Below are 13,677 nucleotides of genomic sequence, written 5' to 3'. Positions count from 1 at the left end.
ATTGTGCTTTAGCTGAGAAATAAATAACATGCTACAGAAGCGTAGAATAAGAAAGTTACGAGGTAAGAAAGAGTTCAAACCCAAAGGTGGCCATACTGGAACCTGCGCACTTTTATTTATTAATGATATCCGGGCCAGATGACAGTCAGTTCTTTGATTTGATATGTATATATGCTTTTTTACCAGCATAAAATAAAATTGTCCTGCTGCCATGATGTTCAGAGCCCCAGCAGCTTTCATGCCTGAGTCCAGTCCACTTGGCAGGGGGTATGGAAATATCCAGAATATTTCGACAGAAACACTGAGCTGGCAGTCAAACCTCACAACCTGGAAGTCATTAAACTATCAGAGTGCTACGGCTGCCATCAATTAGGAACAACAGGCTATGAAGGGAGTCGATTTGGCTTGCCTCGGCATTTCACTCGTGGCCTCTGTGGTTGCTTGACCTGTCCAGTCATTTCTTTGGATGCTCAGTTGACTCAGTTGAAAAACCATGTAAAATAAACATTTATTTTATACTGTATAGCAAATATGCATGATAACAAAGGCTATGTTTTTAACCAAATGAAATACTGCATTTTTAAATATATGTTATAAGTCTTTAGCATTGTCACTGTAAAATACATGAGTATAGTATTTACCTTAGTGTATGTTACATTTTCTACCCACACTTAAAATAGATGTATAAACATATGGATAGTTTTAGGTTCTTAAAAAAATGTTATATTAATTTCCAGCTAATTTTCCACAAACCTCCAAATGCCCCTCCTGCTCAAGTACAAACAAACAGGATTAGGTTTATTTTGCACTGTTCATTCCAAATTATTTGTACTATGTCTTACAGGGTGTGCTGTGGGACAGTTTGGGGTTGGATGTTCTCGGCCTTGTGACTGTAATGGAGCTCCATGCGACTCAGTGACTGGGAAGTGTCACTGTCCCGCTGGGCAGACAGGAGAACGCTGTCAGAAAGGTAAGGAAAAGAAGTACTGCAAACAAAAAAAAAACCAAGAAACCAGAGACGCTTTCCAAATATCCAGACACTTTCGAGACATATTCCAAATTTGCCTGGAATCGCGTTTACATGGTGTTTCGTTTGAACCAAATTAAACACGCTGACCTCTGCTTTCTCTCCTTGCTCTGCAGATGTTTAAAAGAGAGGAAAATTGTTTTGCCGTTAATGACTTTTCATTCTGTTCTGTTTTGGAGAGGACGGGGTAGTTTAGAGAGGAGAAATTGCTGTGATTTTGGAGGTCTATTATTAGCCGCATTTTGCTCAGCCAAAGATCAGAGACATAAGCGTTTTAATATATCCCTCCTCACCAGCCAATCCATTAGAGGCGTGCTATTACAAATACAAAAAGTCATAATGAGCCGTATTGCAGAAAGAGAGAAGCGAAGCCATGCCACAGAATCAGTGACTATTGGCTGTTAATGAACAGTCAGTAGCTAAGAGAGAGTGTGTGTTCGTGTGTGTGTGTGTGTTTAAATGTGAAGTGTGCTGTGAAGCTGCCAGGACTTCTATGTTGACAAGTAAGAATAAGAGAATGTTATATGCAGTCTCCAATTACAGTCTTTTTTTTTTTACTTTTATACATTATCTTTATTATTTGTTTGTACCAGTTCATGTATTCCCCAGTAATCGAAGCCATTACCTTGGCACAGACAGCATCATGCTTTTTTACTTTACATTTTGAATAAAACATACTCAATTTCACGCAAAAATGAAATTCGGTAAGACCTTCGCTCGTCTTCCAAACACAAATGAAGATATTTTTGATGAAATCCAAGAGCTGTATTGCTGTCTAGATGAGAATGAGCTATTACTAATAAAACTTTTAACTATGGAAGAAAAAATATAAAATATGCTTTGGTAAATAATACAATAAAATTATTATATAGTTGATATATAAAATGATATATAAAATGATAAAATTATAACATGCTAACATGTCGTAATTATGAATTTAACTGCTAAATTATGATTTCAGCTATGAAATAAAAAATACTAAATTGACAAAGTAAAAACTTATCACAAAGTCACAATTATGAGATAAATTGATAAAAAGTAAATTATGACACAAAATGTATGTAAATCAATGAATAATAATGTCAAAGTTTTGACTTTTTAACTCATATTTTTTACTTTTCATTTAATTACATTTTTGGATTGTATGATTTTTTTAATGTTCAGAGTGTGAAGAGGGCCGCTGGGGGCTGGGATGTGCAGAGCTATGTCCTTCCTGTAATAACGGTGCATTGTGTGATCGGCAAAACGGTACCTGTATTTGTCCACCGGGATACATGGGAAGTCTCTGTCAGAATGGTGAGATATAATATTTAATTTTCAAAATCTTCATGCATCATCAGTCTGCCACGGTTTTGTGTCACACATTGTAAGAGAAAATGTCTGTTGCATATTTCTGTTTTTCAGTGTACGCTTTCCTCAACTTTTATCTTGTCTGTTGATCACACTGTCATGGTGGTGAATCCTGTTTTATTTTAATCAGTCTGTCCGTTTGGGCACTTCGGTCTCAGCTGCCAGTTGCGCTGCATCTGTGAAAACAGCGGGCATTGCCACCATGTGACAGGTTTCTGTGTTTGTAAAGACGGCTGGATAGGACCCAACTGTGCGAAAGGTAAAAGTCACACTTTAATCAGATTTAGTTGTTTCTCTAGAACCTAGATGCGAAAGAAAGCACACTAGATGTGAGACAGTCATTCAGTGATCACTGAGACTGTATGACACGTTTGTTTCTCCTCAGCTATGCAACATAAGACTGAGCTGTCCTGCGGGACTGTTTGACCTTTGCTGGTCATGTGGCAACTACCCAGTCTTACCCCTTCATGCCCCATAAAATAACAAAATCCAGACCTTCATGCATTGGCACTAGACTCAGTTTTGTACCCCTCTCTCTCTCTCTCTCTCTCTCTCTTTGTGTATATATATATATATATATATATATATATATATATATATATATATATATATATATATATATATATATATATATATTTGTTTAAAGTTAAAATTCTATTCATTCATAATTATGAATGAAACCACTAAATTATGACATGTCCGCTATGAGATAAAAATACTAAATTGACAAAGTAAACATTATGAAAAAAGTCAGAATTGTGAGATAAAGTCAACATTATGATATAAAAGTTTAAAATGATTTATATATTTATTTTATAAATATATCAGTATATGTCATACTCCACTGACAGTGATTTCTGCCTTGTGTTTTGCATTTTTAGTAAAAAAAAAATTGTTTTATGCATTTTGAATCTAAAACTATTAATCATTATTGTATTTTTTTTAAATTAATGACTTATAAATACAAAGTGAAAAGTCAGCTTATGACTTTGTCTAATTTATTTCTCACCCTTGCTATCACCTGCATTAGTGGATCCACTACGTACATGCAGTTTGTTGCAAAAACATCTGTCAGGAAAATGAAAATAACCCAGTTAACTGCTTTAATAAATCTGGTCCTTTTACTCCACTCGTAACGTGATCTCAGTGGTAGAGTGGGAATTAATTATTTGTTGTAATGGGGCATATATGTTCTGTGGCAGCTTGTGAGGCGGGACACTGGGGGCCCAACTGCGCCAACCAGTGTGACTGCAGGAGCAGCGTGGGCAGCTGTGACCCTGTGACTGGGCAGTGCCACTGTGAAGCAGGCTACACGGGACCACGCTGCGATCAAAGTATGAGCTACCATTGCTCTTTCCAGGGAACACAAATCTACCATTGTCTGATGTTTTCATTGCGTTTTTTAGAGTGTCCTGAGGGTTTCTTCGGGCAGGGCTGCCGTCACAGATGCCAGTGTGAGAATGAAGCAGTGTGTGAGCATGTGAGCGGTGCCTGTACTTGTTTACCAGGCTGGACTGGAACGTACTGTGAAAAACGTAGGAGAGGAGAAGGGGTGTAGTGAGTTGTGTGCTATAATAGCTCTAAAACTAGTCCAGTTTACACATTTAAGTGTATATATGTCTTCGACAGCCTGTCCTGAGGGTTTTCATGGTTTGGAATGCCAGCAGAAGTGCCAATGCTTGAATGACGGTCGCTGTCACCCCTTCACCGGAGACTGCCAGTGTCCCTCTGGTTGGGTCGGGCCTCTTTGCAACACCAGTGAGTCATTTTACTGCGGTCAGCATCCCATAACAATAAATGGTAACAAGACGCATGTTCAAAGCATTCCCTTTGTCTTTCGTGTAAGGTAAAAGGAAAGCAATAAAACAGATGCTCTGAGTTTGTGTGTCCGTGTATCGGCACACTTTGCATGTGAAGGAACGAATGGCAGCACGGCCTCATCCTGATGTGTGTCTGCAAGCTACAGCTCTGCCTTTGATGTGGAAACCTGGTGGCATTGTATTTCAGAACGCGTTGCAGTTCCTTGTGTATAGAGTTTCGCATTTGTCTGTATCTATATCTGTCTTGTTGTAGCATGTGAAGCGGGCACCTATGGCTTCGGATGCGGTCAGACCTGTAACTGTCACAATGATGCCATCTGTGACCCTGCTGATGGAAAATGTGAGTGTGGAGCAGGATGGACAGGGAGCAGCTGTGAGCAAGGTAGTGTTTTTAACTGTCCTCACGCAATCCTCAGAGATGTTTATACTTTTTTAATCAAAAACATGCAGAGAAATCTGATGTCTTATTACATTTATCCCTGGATATCTGATTAAATTGTTACTTAGAGAGAGTATGTGTGTGTGTGTGTGTGTGTGTGTGTGTATATATATATATATATATATATATATATATATATATATATATATATATATATATATATATATATATATATATATATATATATATATATATATATATATATATATATATATATACACACAGTATATAATGTATGTGTGTGTGTGTGTGTGTGTGTGTGTGGACAATGAAACACTGACCAATTTAGTGTTGGATGTTTCATGGTTAAATTTGAGCAGCCATGTGGTCAGTCTTCATTGATTGCACATTCCACCAGTGAGAGTGAAGGTTTAATTAGCAGAGTAATAGCACAGTTTTGCTTGAAATAATGCAACGCACACAACATTATGGGTGACACATCAGAGTTCAAAAGAGGACAAAGTGTTGGTGCACGTCTTGCTGGGGCATCTGTGACCCAGACAGCAAGTCTTTGTGACGTATCAAGAGCCACGGTATTCAGGGTAATGTCAGCATACCACCAAGAAGGACGAACCACATCCAACAGGAGTAAGGAAGCTGTCTGAAAGGGATGTCTGGGTACTAACCCGGATTGTGTCCAAAAAACATAAAACCACAGCTGCCCATCTCACTGCAGAATTAAATGTGCACCTCAACTCTCCTGTTTCCACCAAAACAGTCGGTAGCTCCACAGCGTCAATGTGCATGGCTGCTACATCCAAACTTTTGGTCACTCGTGCCAATGCCAAACGTCGGTTTCAATGGTGCCAGCAGCGATAATCTCAGGCTGTAGATAATGTGAAAATTTGATGAGTCCACCTTCACTGTCTTTTCCACATCCTGGAAGTTACAGTGTGGAGAAGCCCCAAAGAAGTGTATGGTTCTGTGGTCCAGGGTCACATATATAGACCACACACGATGTAAGATAATACAGCTGCTGAAAAAAATACCATTATTATTATTAAGACACACACAATAACTTTAGACATTCCATTATAAAATGATTTTAATGAAATGTTAATCAGCTAACACTTAAAGAATCACGTTTAACTGAAGGTTCACATGAAAGAGAAGATATTTGTCTTTTTTCCCCAGAGTGCCCATCTGGTTTCTACGGTGTGGACTGCCTCCAGCACTGCTTGTGCCAGAACGGAGGCTCATGTGACCGTATCAGCGGTCACTGCACATGTCTGAGTGGATGGTCTGGAGTGGCATGTGAGCTGGGTAAGGTGTAAACCAGACATTTTTGATACACAACAGCATTTCTAAATATAAAAAAAACGGTGAAACGGTGAAAATATATACCAACTTGCATTTGCCTAATTGAAAATATAGTTTTTCAAACACCCTGTTTATGTGTTTTGTGTTCAGAATGTACTCTGGGACACTTTGGCGTCGACTGTCAACACCAGTGTAAATGTGAAAATGGCGGTGTGTGTGATCGACAGAGCGGCAGGTGCTCTTGTCCAGCAGGCTGGACGGGCTCAAGATGTGAGACGGGTAAAAAACACCATAGTTTCTCAGTCGTCGTCATAAAAACTGACCATAAGGACGAACATTCATTTTCGCATGGAATAACAGATATTTATTCCCATTCTGCGTGTCCTGATCAGCATGTCCTCAAGGTTCATATGGTCCAGGCTGTAAGCAGCAGTGCAGGTGCGATCATAACGCCCCATGTGACCACATCACTGGCGCCTGCACCTGTCCCGCAGGCTGGAGAGGGTCACACTGCGAGAAAAGTAATTTACCCAAAGTCTATCTTGTTTGCCCCCTGCTGGTAGATCCAGAGTACTGTAACTCATTTGTGCTCTTTCAGTTTGTTTACCTGGTTCATTTGGGAAGAGATGCTCTCAGCGTTGTCACTGTCCTCGTGGTACTTCCTGCAACCATGTGACCGGGGAGTGTGGCTGCCCACCTGGGTTTACTGGTAACGGCTGCGAGCGAAGTGAGTGATTATATAATTACACTCTTGGTCAGTTGTCTTTGACGGTTGTTAAACACTGATCAGGCTGCCCTTTGCTCTGCAGTGTGTCAGTCAGGTACGTTCGGACTGAACTGTAATCAGGTGTGCCAGTGCTCTGAGGTTAATCAGCTCTGTCACCCCGTCACTGGTGTCTGCTACTGTGCTCCAGGATATCAAGGCAGCAAGTGTGATACAGGTGTGGCCGTCATCTTAAAAAGTCACATGCTATACATTTGAGAGGAGCAGACAAAATTTGCCATTGTTGACTATATGGAAAAAAGTAATTCACTGATAAACACACAGGTCAGATTCCCTCATGTATCTTTGTATACAAGCACTGTTATGTCATAGGTGTCGATTTTTATTAAAACTGATGGTACCATTTTACAAATGTCTTAATTAAATATATAGATTTTGTTTTAGCTTTGTTTCATATCTTAAAATGAACTAAAAAAGAATAATTATGTTTTTATAAAATTATGAAAATCTAAAAGTTTGTATTTGTAAATTGCATATTGTTTATTTAAAAATTGCACCATTTACTGCCATCAGAAGTGACACTTTATAAACTTTTTTAAAAGTTTCTAAAAAATATTTACCAAGTAAATAGACAACATGGTTGGAATGTGCATGAGATAAATAAGAGATGTAAGATGTAAAAAAAAAAAAATAGCCTTCACAGATGAAAGGATGCAGGTGTTATATTGCAAAAAAAAAAAAAAAAAAATTGACATTAGTAGTCAAATTGGCCATTGTTTAAATGTTTTAGTCCTTATTACTACTGTTGCATAAAGGATGCCTTGTGTTTTTTAGAGTGTGCTGTAGGCCGTTATGGTCCCAACTGTGAGCAGGAGTGCCAGTGTCTGAATAACGGCGTGTGTAAGACCAGCACTGGAACCTGCACCTGCCCACCGGGATACATTGGACCAAACTGCAACATCAGTCAGTCACACTTTTACAGTTATTGTCTCTTTTTTTTTTTTTTTTTTTTTTTTTTTTTTTGACTAATAGACTGCTCTCTCTCTAAAGCCTGTCCTTCAGGGCGATACGGGCAGGACTGTGCCCGAGTGGCTTTGTGTGGTAAAGAGGCACGGAGCGATCCGGTCACAGGCAGATGCATGTGCAAAGCGGGTCAGCGAGGGGAAGACTGTGGCAAAGGTCTGACTGTACTCCAGTTAAAAATGATGGTGAAGGGATCAAGTAATATTTTGCTGAGTTTGTATGAAATCAGCTGATGTGACTGTGCCTCAGGTTGTGCTAAGGGCTGGTTCGGGGAGGACTGTGCTCAGCGCTGTAACTGCAGTAATGGAGGACTGTGTGACGCGGTCACAGGAAACTGCACCTGTGGACTGGGTTGGACAGGAGACAGCTGTGATAGAGGTCAGCTGATTGATGCAGCTTTCAGTACAATTCAAACACAGTGGCACAGATCTAAAACTTTAAGCCAAAACTATGATAATTCTTTCTAATTATATCTGACATTTCAAAAGTATGTTTATATAAATAAATTATTAATGTGCTATAATAAATATATGATTATTACATGATAATAAAGTTGTATTACTTTGAATACAATTTTTTCTACAAAAATTCCATTAATAAAGATGTAGTGCATTTATAATACATTTTAATTGTGTAAAAAAGTGAAATATTTGTATAGTATTATTTATGTTTTTAAAATAATAATGATCTATATTAAATATGAAATTATAATAGAATATATAATAGAATTATATTAAATACAATTTTGTTTAAATAAGATAAAGTAAAACTATATAATCATAAAATAAATGATTTAAAAAAAAGTAATAAATTAAAAATTAATTCTAAAATGAATTAAATGTTTTTTTTAAAAGGGGTCATATGATTTCAAATTCACAAAGTGGAGACCTGTTGTCATGACAGCGCTCAAATATTTACTCAGTTATTCTAGCTGTAGTGCTGTAAAAGTGAAACTACTTTCTTTGTGCTTTCTTCTTCTTCCAAAAGAAACTACAACTAGACATCAGTGTTCTAGGGCAGTTCAACACAAGTGCATTCAGTGCATTTAGGAGGACTATTTCCTGAATCTGGCAGCAGTCTATGCTAGCTGTGCACAGAGGCTATGGGGCAATTCTAACACTTCTGACTCAGAACCTTTAAGTTATGTTGTCTTAGCTGGCCAATCAGAGCATACCTTGTTTTTTACGATGAGCTTTGTACAAATCAGGAAACCCGTTTCAGGAAGGCTTAGGCTTAGACGAGAAACGATTATGTACAGTACGCGGAAAATAATTAGTTTTTTAAACAGTAAACCACATAAACACATTACATTACACCAAATACACACAACAATATGTCTAGCCACATCATATGACCCCTTTAATAATATTATGTATATATGTTTTTTTTTTTTTTTATATGTGCTATAATAAATATATTAAACTATAATAAAATATATAATTGATTTTAATTTTATTAAATGCAGTTTGTTCTAAATAAATGACATTTTTATTAAATCTAAATTGAATTAATGAAAAATAAAAAGTAATACATTTATAAATCTAACATTCTATTGTATTGTATAAAAAGATGGCTTCTAGGTTATTAAATTCTGTTTAAACATGTTGTTCAGAGTGTCCCAGAGGCCAATATGGGGCTGAATGCCGGGAGATATGTGATTGTAAAAATAATGGCACCTGTGACAAAGTGACAGGCGAGTGTCACTGTCCTCCTGGGTACTATGGACATCTCTGTGAGCATGGTGAGAAAACACGTCTAATTTTCTATCTTGCCAATTTAGCCAGTTATGTAATGATTCGATTTATTTATTTATTTTTCAAAAGCGTGCCCTGTTGGTTTTCATGGACATCGCTGCCAGCTTTTGTGTGACTGCCGTTCCAATGCACCGTGTGACCCTGGATCTGGCCTCTGTCTCTGTCCTCCAGGACATCAAGGGCTCCGCTGCGATAGAGGTGCAGAGGAGCTCCTATATGATGTGGATCATAAATCATATAGACTTTATCGATAATACATATCAAATTCCCTCTCTATATATATATATGTGTGTGTGTAACTGTTTTTGTTTCAGAGTGTGATCCAGGTACATATGGGCCTAATTGTGTTCAGAAATGTGACTGTGACGGAGACACACCATGTGACCCTGTCAGTGGCAGGTGTCTGTGTGCACCTGGTAAAATGGGATCTCGCTGTGATATAGGTAAGCCTTCCACCGATTCGTTTGATATTTTTCTTTAGTTGTTTAGTCGAATATGTCTTTTTGAATTCCTTTCAGACTGTGGAGTGAATGAGTTTGGGCCTGACTGCTCGGAGAGATGTGAGTGTCACAACGGAGGTCAGTGCAATCCACGCAATGGCCGCTGCACCTGTCTCCACGGCTGGGTCGGGCCGAGCTGTCGAGAAGCTCATTTCACCGTTAGCCATTTAAAATAACGTACACATTTTTCAGCAAGTTGGCTAGTCAGAATACCAGCAGACTGTAAACTGATCTGGCTTTAACTTGTGAGTGAACTTCTGACTAAAATGAAAGCCGTGTGCCAGTTTTTTTATTTTAGGTCTTTGAACACAAAGGTCTACTGAACCACATGATGCCAAACATTTGTGGCAGTTAAGCTGGACACATCCGTTACTTAGTCAAGAAATGATACACGTTCTCAAGGAAAAGTGGACAGCATGAAGGAGAAGACTGTTCATATTGAAGTTCCTCCTGGATGAGGACAAATCCACAGGAGTTTTTCAGCATCTGTTCTGCTCAGGGAGATCGAACCTCCTGATGACAGGTTGTCTTTGAACAAGATCGAGCTCTTGGCTTCGCCTGAAACTGAAGTGAATCCCAGTGCCACTGTGCTCTTAAACAAAAATCAAACTTCTCCTGTCATTTATGTAACCTCATATTTCATGGTTCGGTATCAATTTAACCCCAGGTTTTGTCTTGAATGAGAATTTTTGCAATACTTTTACTAATGGTATCTTACATCATTCTTAATGAATATTTTAAGTAATAAAAGATTTTAGGTAGAATGAGCAAATTTGTTACTACGGTGTATAATATTTCAGTGTTGACATATTGCTCATATTTCAAAATATTTCAAACAATATGAATATGTTGTTCGTATACTGACTTCTTGTGTACAATTTTATTTGAAAGAAAACTGTACTGTAAACCTTACAATCACTATGATTTCTGTTATACTGAACCAGTGTTTTTGCTACAGATTTATTTTTGTACAGCACCATCTCTACATAACTATGCATTTGTAAAGTGTGATTTAGTCAGTTTTTTTTTTTTTTAAGAAAATGTATATTTCAATACTTCTGCAGCTAAGCAAGTGGGGCCAAAGATAGCACTTAAAACCTTGTTGTTTCAGCAAGCAAGCTTTCTCTTTGTTTTGCAGTGGTTGATTTTCTGGAAGCTTACCAATGTTTTATTCATGGTTAAACGTCTCTAAGGGGTGTAGAAACAGGCATTGAATTTTTTATGTTTTTGATAACTGCATTTAAATAATTGAGATATTTCATATGCTGTTCTGTGTGCGTTCTTAAAGTGTATAAAGGGCAGAAATAATCACTCAAGAATATCGACATTGCTTTGCAAATTTGCACAAGATTGAACTAGTATTCTTTAGATTTACCAAAAAAGGGGAAAATATTAAACTGGTATTTTTTTTTTTTTTTTTTCAGGTTTTCCAGAATATAATATTCTGTTTATGTGTGTATGTATTGCTTTTATGGTTTTTAGACACATAAAACACAAAGACAAAATTAAAGAATTTTAGAATAATTTATTTTCAGTTATTTGAAGCTGTACATATATTTTTCTTCAAGCGCAATGTCGTAAGCAATAATTGCCAATGAAAAAATAAATGAAGGCAAATGTGATAATGGTCATTAAGACCAGTATAGTATATGTATATATTTAGATTATATACATGTTATTAAACCATTCCGTTATGTATCTACAGAAATCACCATAACTCAATGCATATCAGTAACAGTAATGGTCATATTACAGTTAACATGTAATGTCATAATTATACTGTAGGTCATACCAAAACAAAAATCTTATCAAATCAGCTTCAAAACATCAGATTTCCTGTACATACAGTTATGTTGACAATACTGGACTAATTTTACAGCAAAGTACTCAACTTGGGCTCATTCGACAACAACCTTGTATTCTTGCAAAAAAACAAAACAAAAAACAAACTGTACACCAACATTTTCTCATTCAGTGCTATTTATCCTCCACATGACTAAACTGGCTCAATTTGACCATTTAATTACTGACAACATATTATGGCTTCCTGAGCGAAAGCAAACCACTAAAGGCTCATATGATGGATGCAGCCTGACTCAACATACAAATGACAGTACAATGTCCCTCAGCTAAGGGCAACCGAAGCAACGTCTTCCACGTCCATCAAAGCCTGCGGTCTTTGGTTAAAGTGCTACTTGAAAAAGCCTTACAGATATTAATAATCGCTCCACTTTTTTTCTTGTTTAACAGTCTCCTAAGACTCGATGTAGCTCAGGCAACAATCAAAACTCATATAAACTGCATTACATTCCAACTGCAGGTCAAAACGTTCATACCCAGATAAGCATAAGCATTGTTGCACGCTAAAATAATTAAAATAGTAGGCCATTATTAAAATTCGATACTATGTACATGCAGCCAACTGTATTGCGACTCCTTGAAGATTAAATTCAGTAAAAAGTCCATTCGTTTTGGAACGAGTGTCAGAATATTTTGAACGGCCTTGATGTGTTAGAAATGTATTTTGGCATTTATTTTAAAGTTTAAGTATGATAACATATAAATTACTCCATAAAGTCTCTGTTAACCTTAGCTTATGCTTATCATTCCCCACTGATGGTTTTAAAATGCCATAATGCGTAGCGTACAGTATTCTATTGGTACAGATGAAACATGCTAAACAAATGTTTGTCAGCACTGAATATTTTGCATGAGTACTAAATAAGGCATATAATTTAGTATTTCTTAGCCAGTGATTAGGATAGCGCTAAATTGCTGTCTTTTTCGTTTAAAAGGGTCTAAGATACGATTTACCAGTTTTATAGACACATCTGGAATAATGTGGAAAACACATGCAAAAATGATCCACTGCCTTGCAAATATTATTACCTATCAATTAATCAAAAGCAATAGTTAATTTTTAAAACCTTTTTCTAACGAGTAGGCTAACGGGTAGAGATGTATTTCCAGCCAGTAGAGGGCGCCATTGGACAAAAAATGTAAATGTACAGGAGGAGAACAAAAATTTAACACAAGGTAAAACTACAAATAAAAAAAACCTTCCGTAATGCTTTGAAAAAATCGTTTAGCCTTCTCTTGTTAAAATACTGGCCGCCTGAAAAACAGAGACCAGTGCTCAAAATGATTCGGGTAACTTAACATGCATTAATACAGATAAATAAATAGTAACAGATTTCCACACACATCAAAAAAAGGACTTAAAATACACATTAAGGCAAAAACACCGAATACGTATGAAGAGTAGGTTAGCCTATCAAATTGCATTTTAAACGATACGTCACGTGATCAAGCGACCTGTACGTGGTTTGGATGGAGCTAAATGTCTTTGGTTTCAGCTCAACGAAGGGACGACAAACGAGCACACAGACCCCGCTCAACTCCACCACCGCCCCCTCTACTAGGTCACTCGCTTCTTAACCCACTGAGCTCTGCTGCAGTTTTTGGGGTTTGCATACCTGAATTTTACAGAGAATAGCCCAAATTATAACAAATGGGTGGAAAAATATATATATATATATATATATATATATATATATATATATATATATATATATATATATATATATATATATATATATATATATATCTACCTTTGTGTACATATATACATAAAATTTTCATCATTTTATGATAAACAAATAAATAATCACACTTTCTATTATTAATTTTGTTTGTTTCAAAGTCTTATTTCGGATCTATTTGGTCCATCTACCTTTGTGAGATTTCATTTGATTCCACTAAAAGGCACTAAAAGGCAGT

The 13,677-nt window shown here is 37.0% G+C and overlaps 1 protein-coding gene across 2 annotated transcripts in view; it reads left to right on the top strand.

Moving 5' to 3' along the window:
- megf6a (multiple EGF-like-domains 6a) overlaps positions 1-12,946 on the top strand; it is a 55,418-nt gene extending 42,472 nt beyond the window's left edge. For both annotated transcript variants that reach the window (XM_043224674.1, XM_043224675.1), the window contains 19 exons: positions 845-970; positions 2,192-2,323; positions 2,508-2,636; positions 3,580-3,711; positions 3,784-3,912; positions 4,007-4,135; positions 4,451-4,579; positions 5,771-5,899; positions 6,047-6,175; positions 6,289-6,417; positions 6,495-6,623; positions 6,706-6,837; positions 7,455-7,583; positions 7,671-7,799; positions 7,893-8,021; positions 9,256-9,384; positions 9,467-9,595; positions 9,712-9,840; positions 9,916-12,946. In XM_043224674.1, coding sequence (XP_043080609.1) covers positions 845-970; positions 2,192-2,323; positions 2,508-2,636; positions 3,580-3,711; positions 3,784-3,912; positions 4,007-4,135; positions 4,451-4,579; positions 5,771-5,899; positions 6,047-6,175; positions 6,289-6,417; positions 6,495-6,623; positions 6,706-6,837; positions 7,455-7,583; positions 7,671-7,799; positions 7,893-8,021; positions 9,256-9,384; positions 9,467-9,595; positions 9,712-9,840; positions 9,916-10,073 — 2,486 coding nt within the window. In that variant the 3' untranslated portion in view covers positions 10,074-12,946. The remainder of the gene's footprint in view (positions 1-844; positions 971-2,191; positions 2,324-2,507; positions 2,637-3,579; positions 3,712-3,783; positions 3,913-4,006; positions 4,136-4,450; positions 4,580-5,770; positions 5,900-6,046; positions 6,176-6,288; positions 6,418-6,494; positions 6,624-6,705; positions 6,838-7,454; positions 7,584-7,670; positions 7,800-7,892; positions 8,022-9,255; positions 9,385-9,466; positions 9,596-9,711; positions 9,841-9,915) is intronic.
- Positions 12,947-13,677: the final 731 nt, after the last annotated feature.

Source organism: Puntigrus tetrazona, chromosome 23 (assembly GCF_018831695.1).
Source record: "Puntigrus tetrazona isolate hp1 chromosome 23, ASM1883169v1, whole genome shotgun sequence".
Lineage (NCBI taxonomy): Eukaryota > Metazoa > Chordata > Actinopteri > Cypriniformes > Cyprinidae > Puntigrus > Puntigrus tetrazona.
Note: the sequence above shows the minus strand (reverse complement) of the source record. Positions and strands in the feature narration are given on the sequence as shown.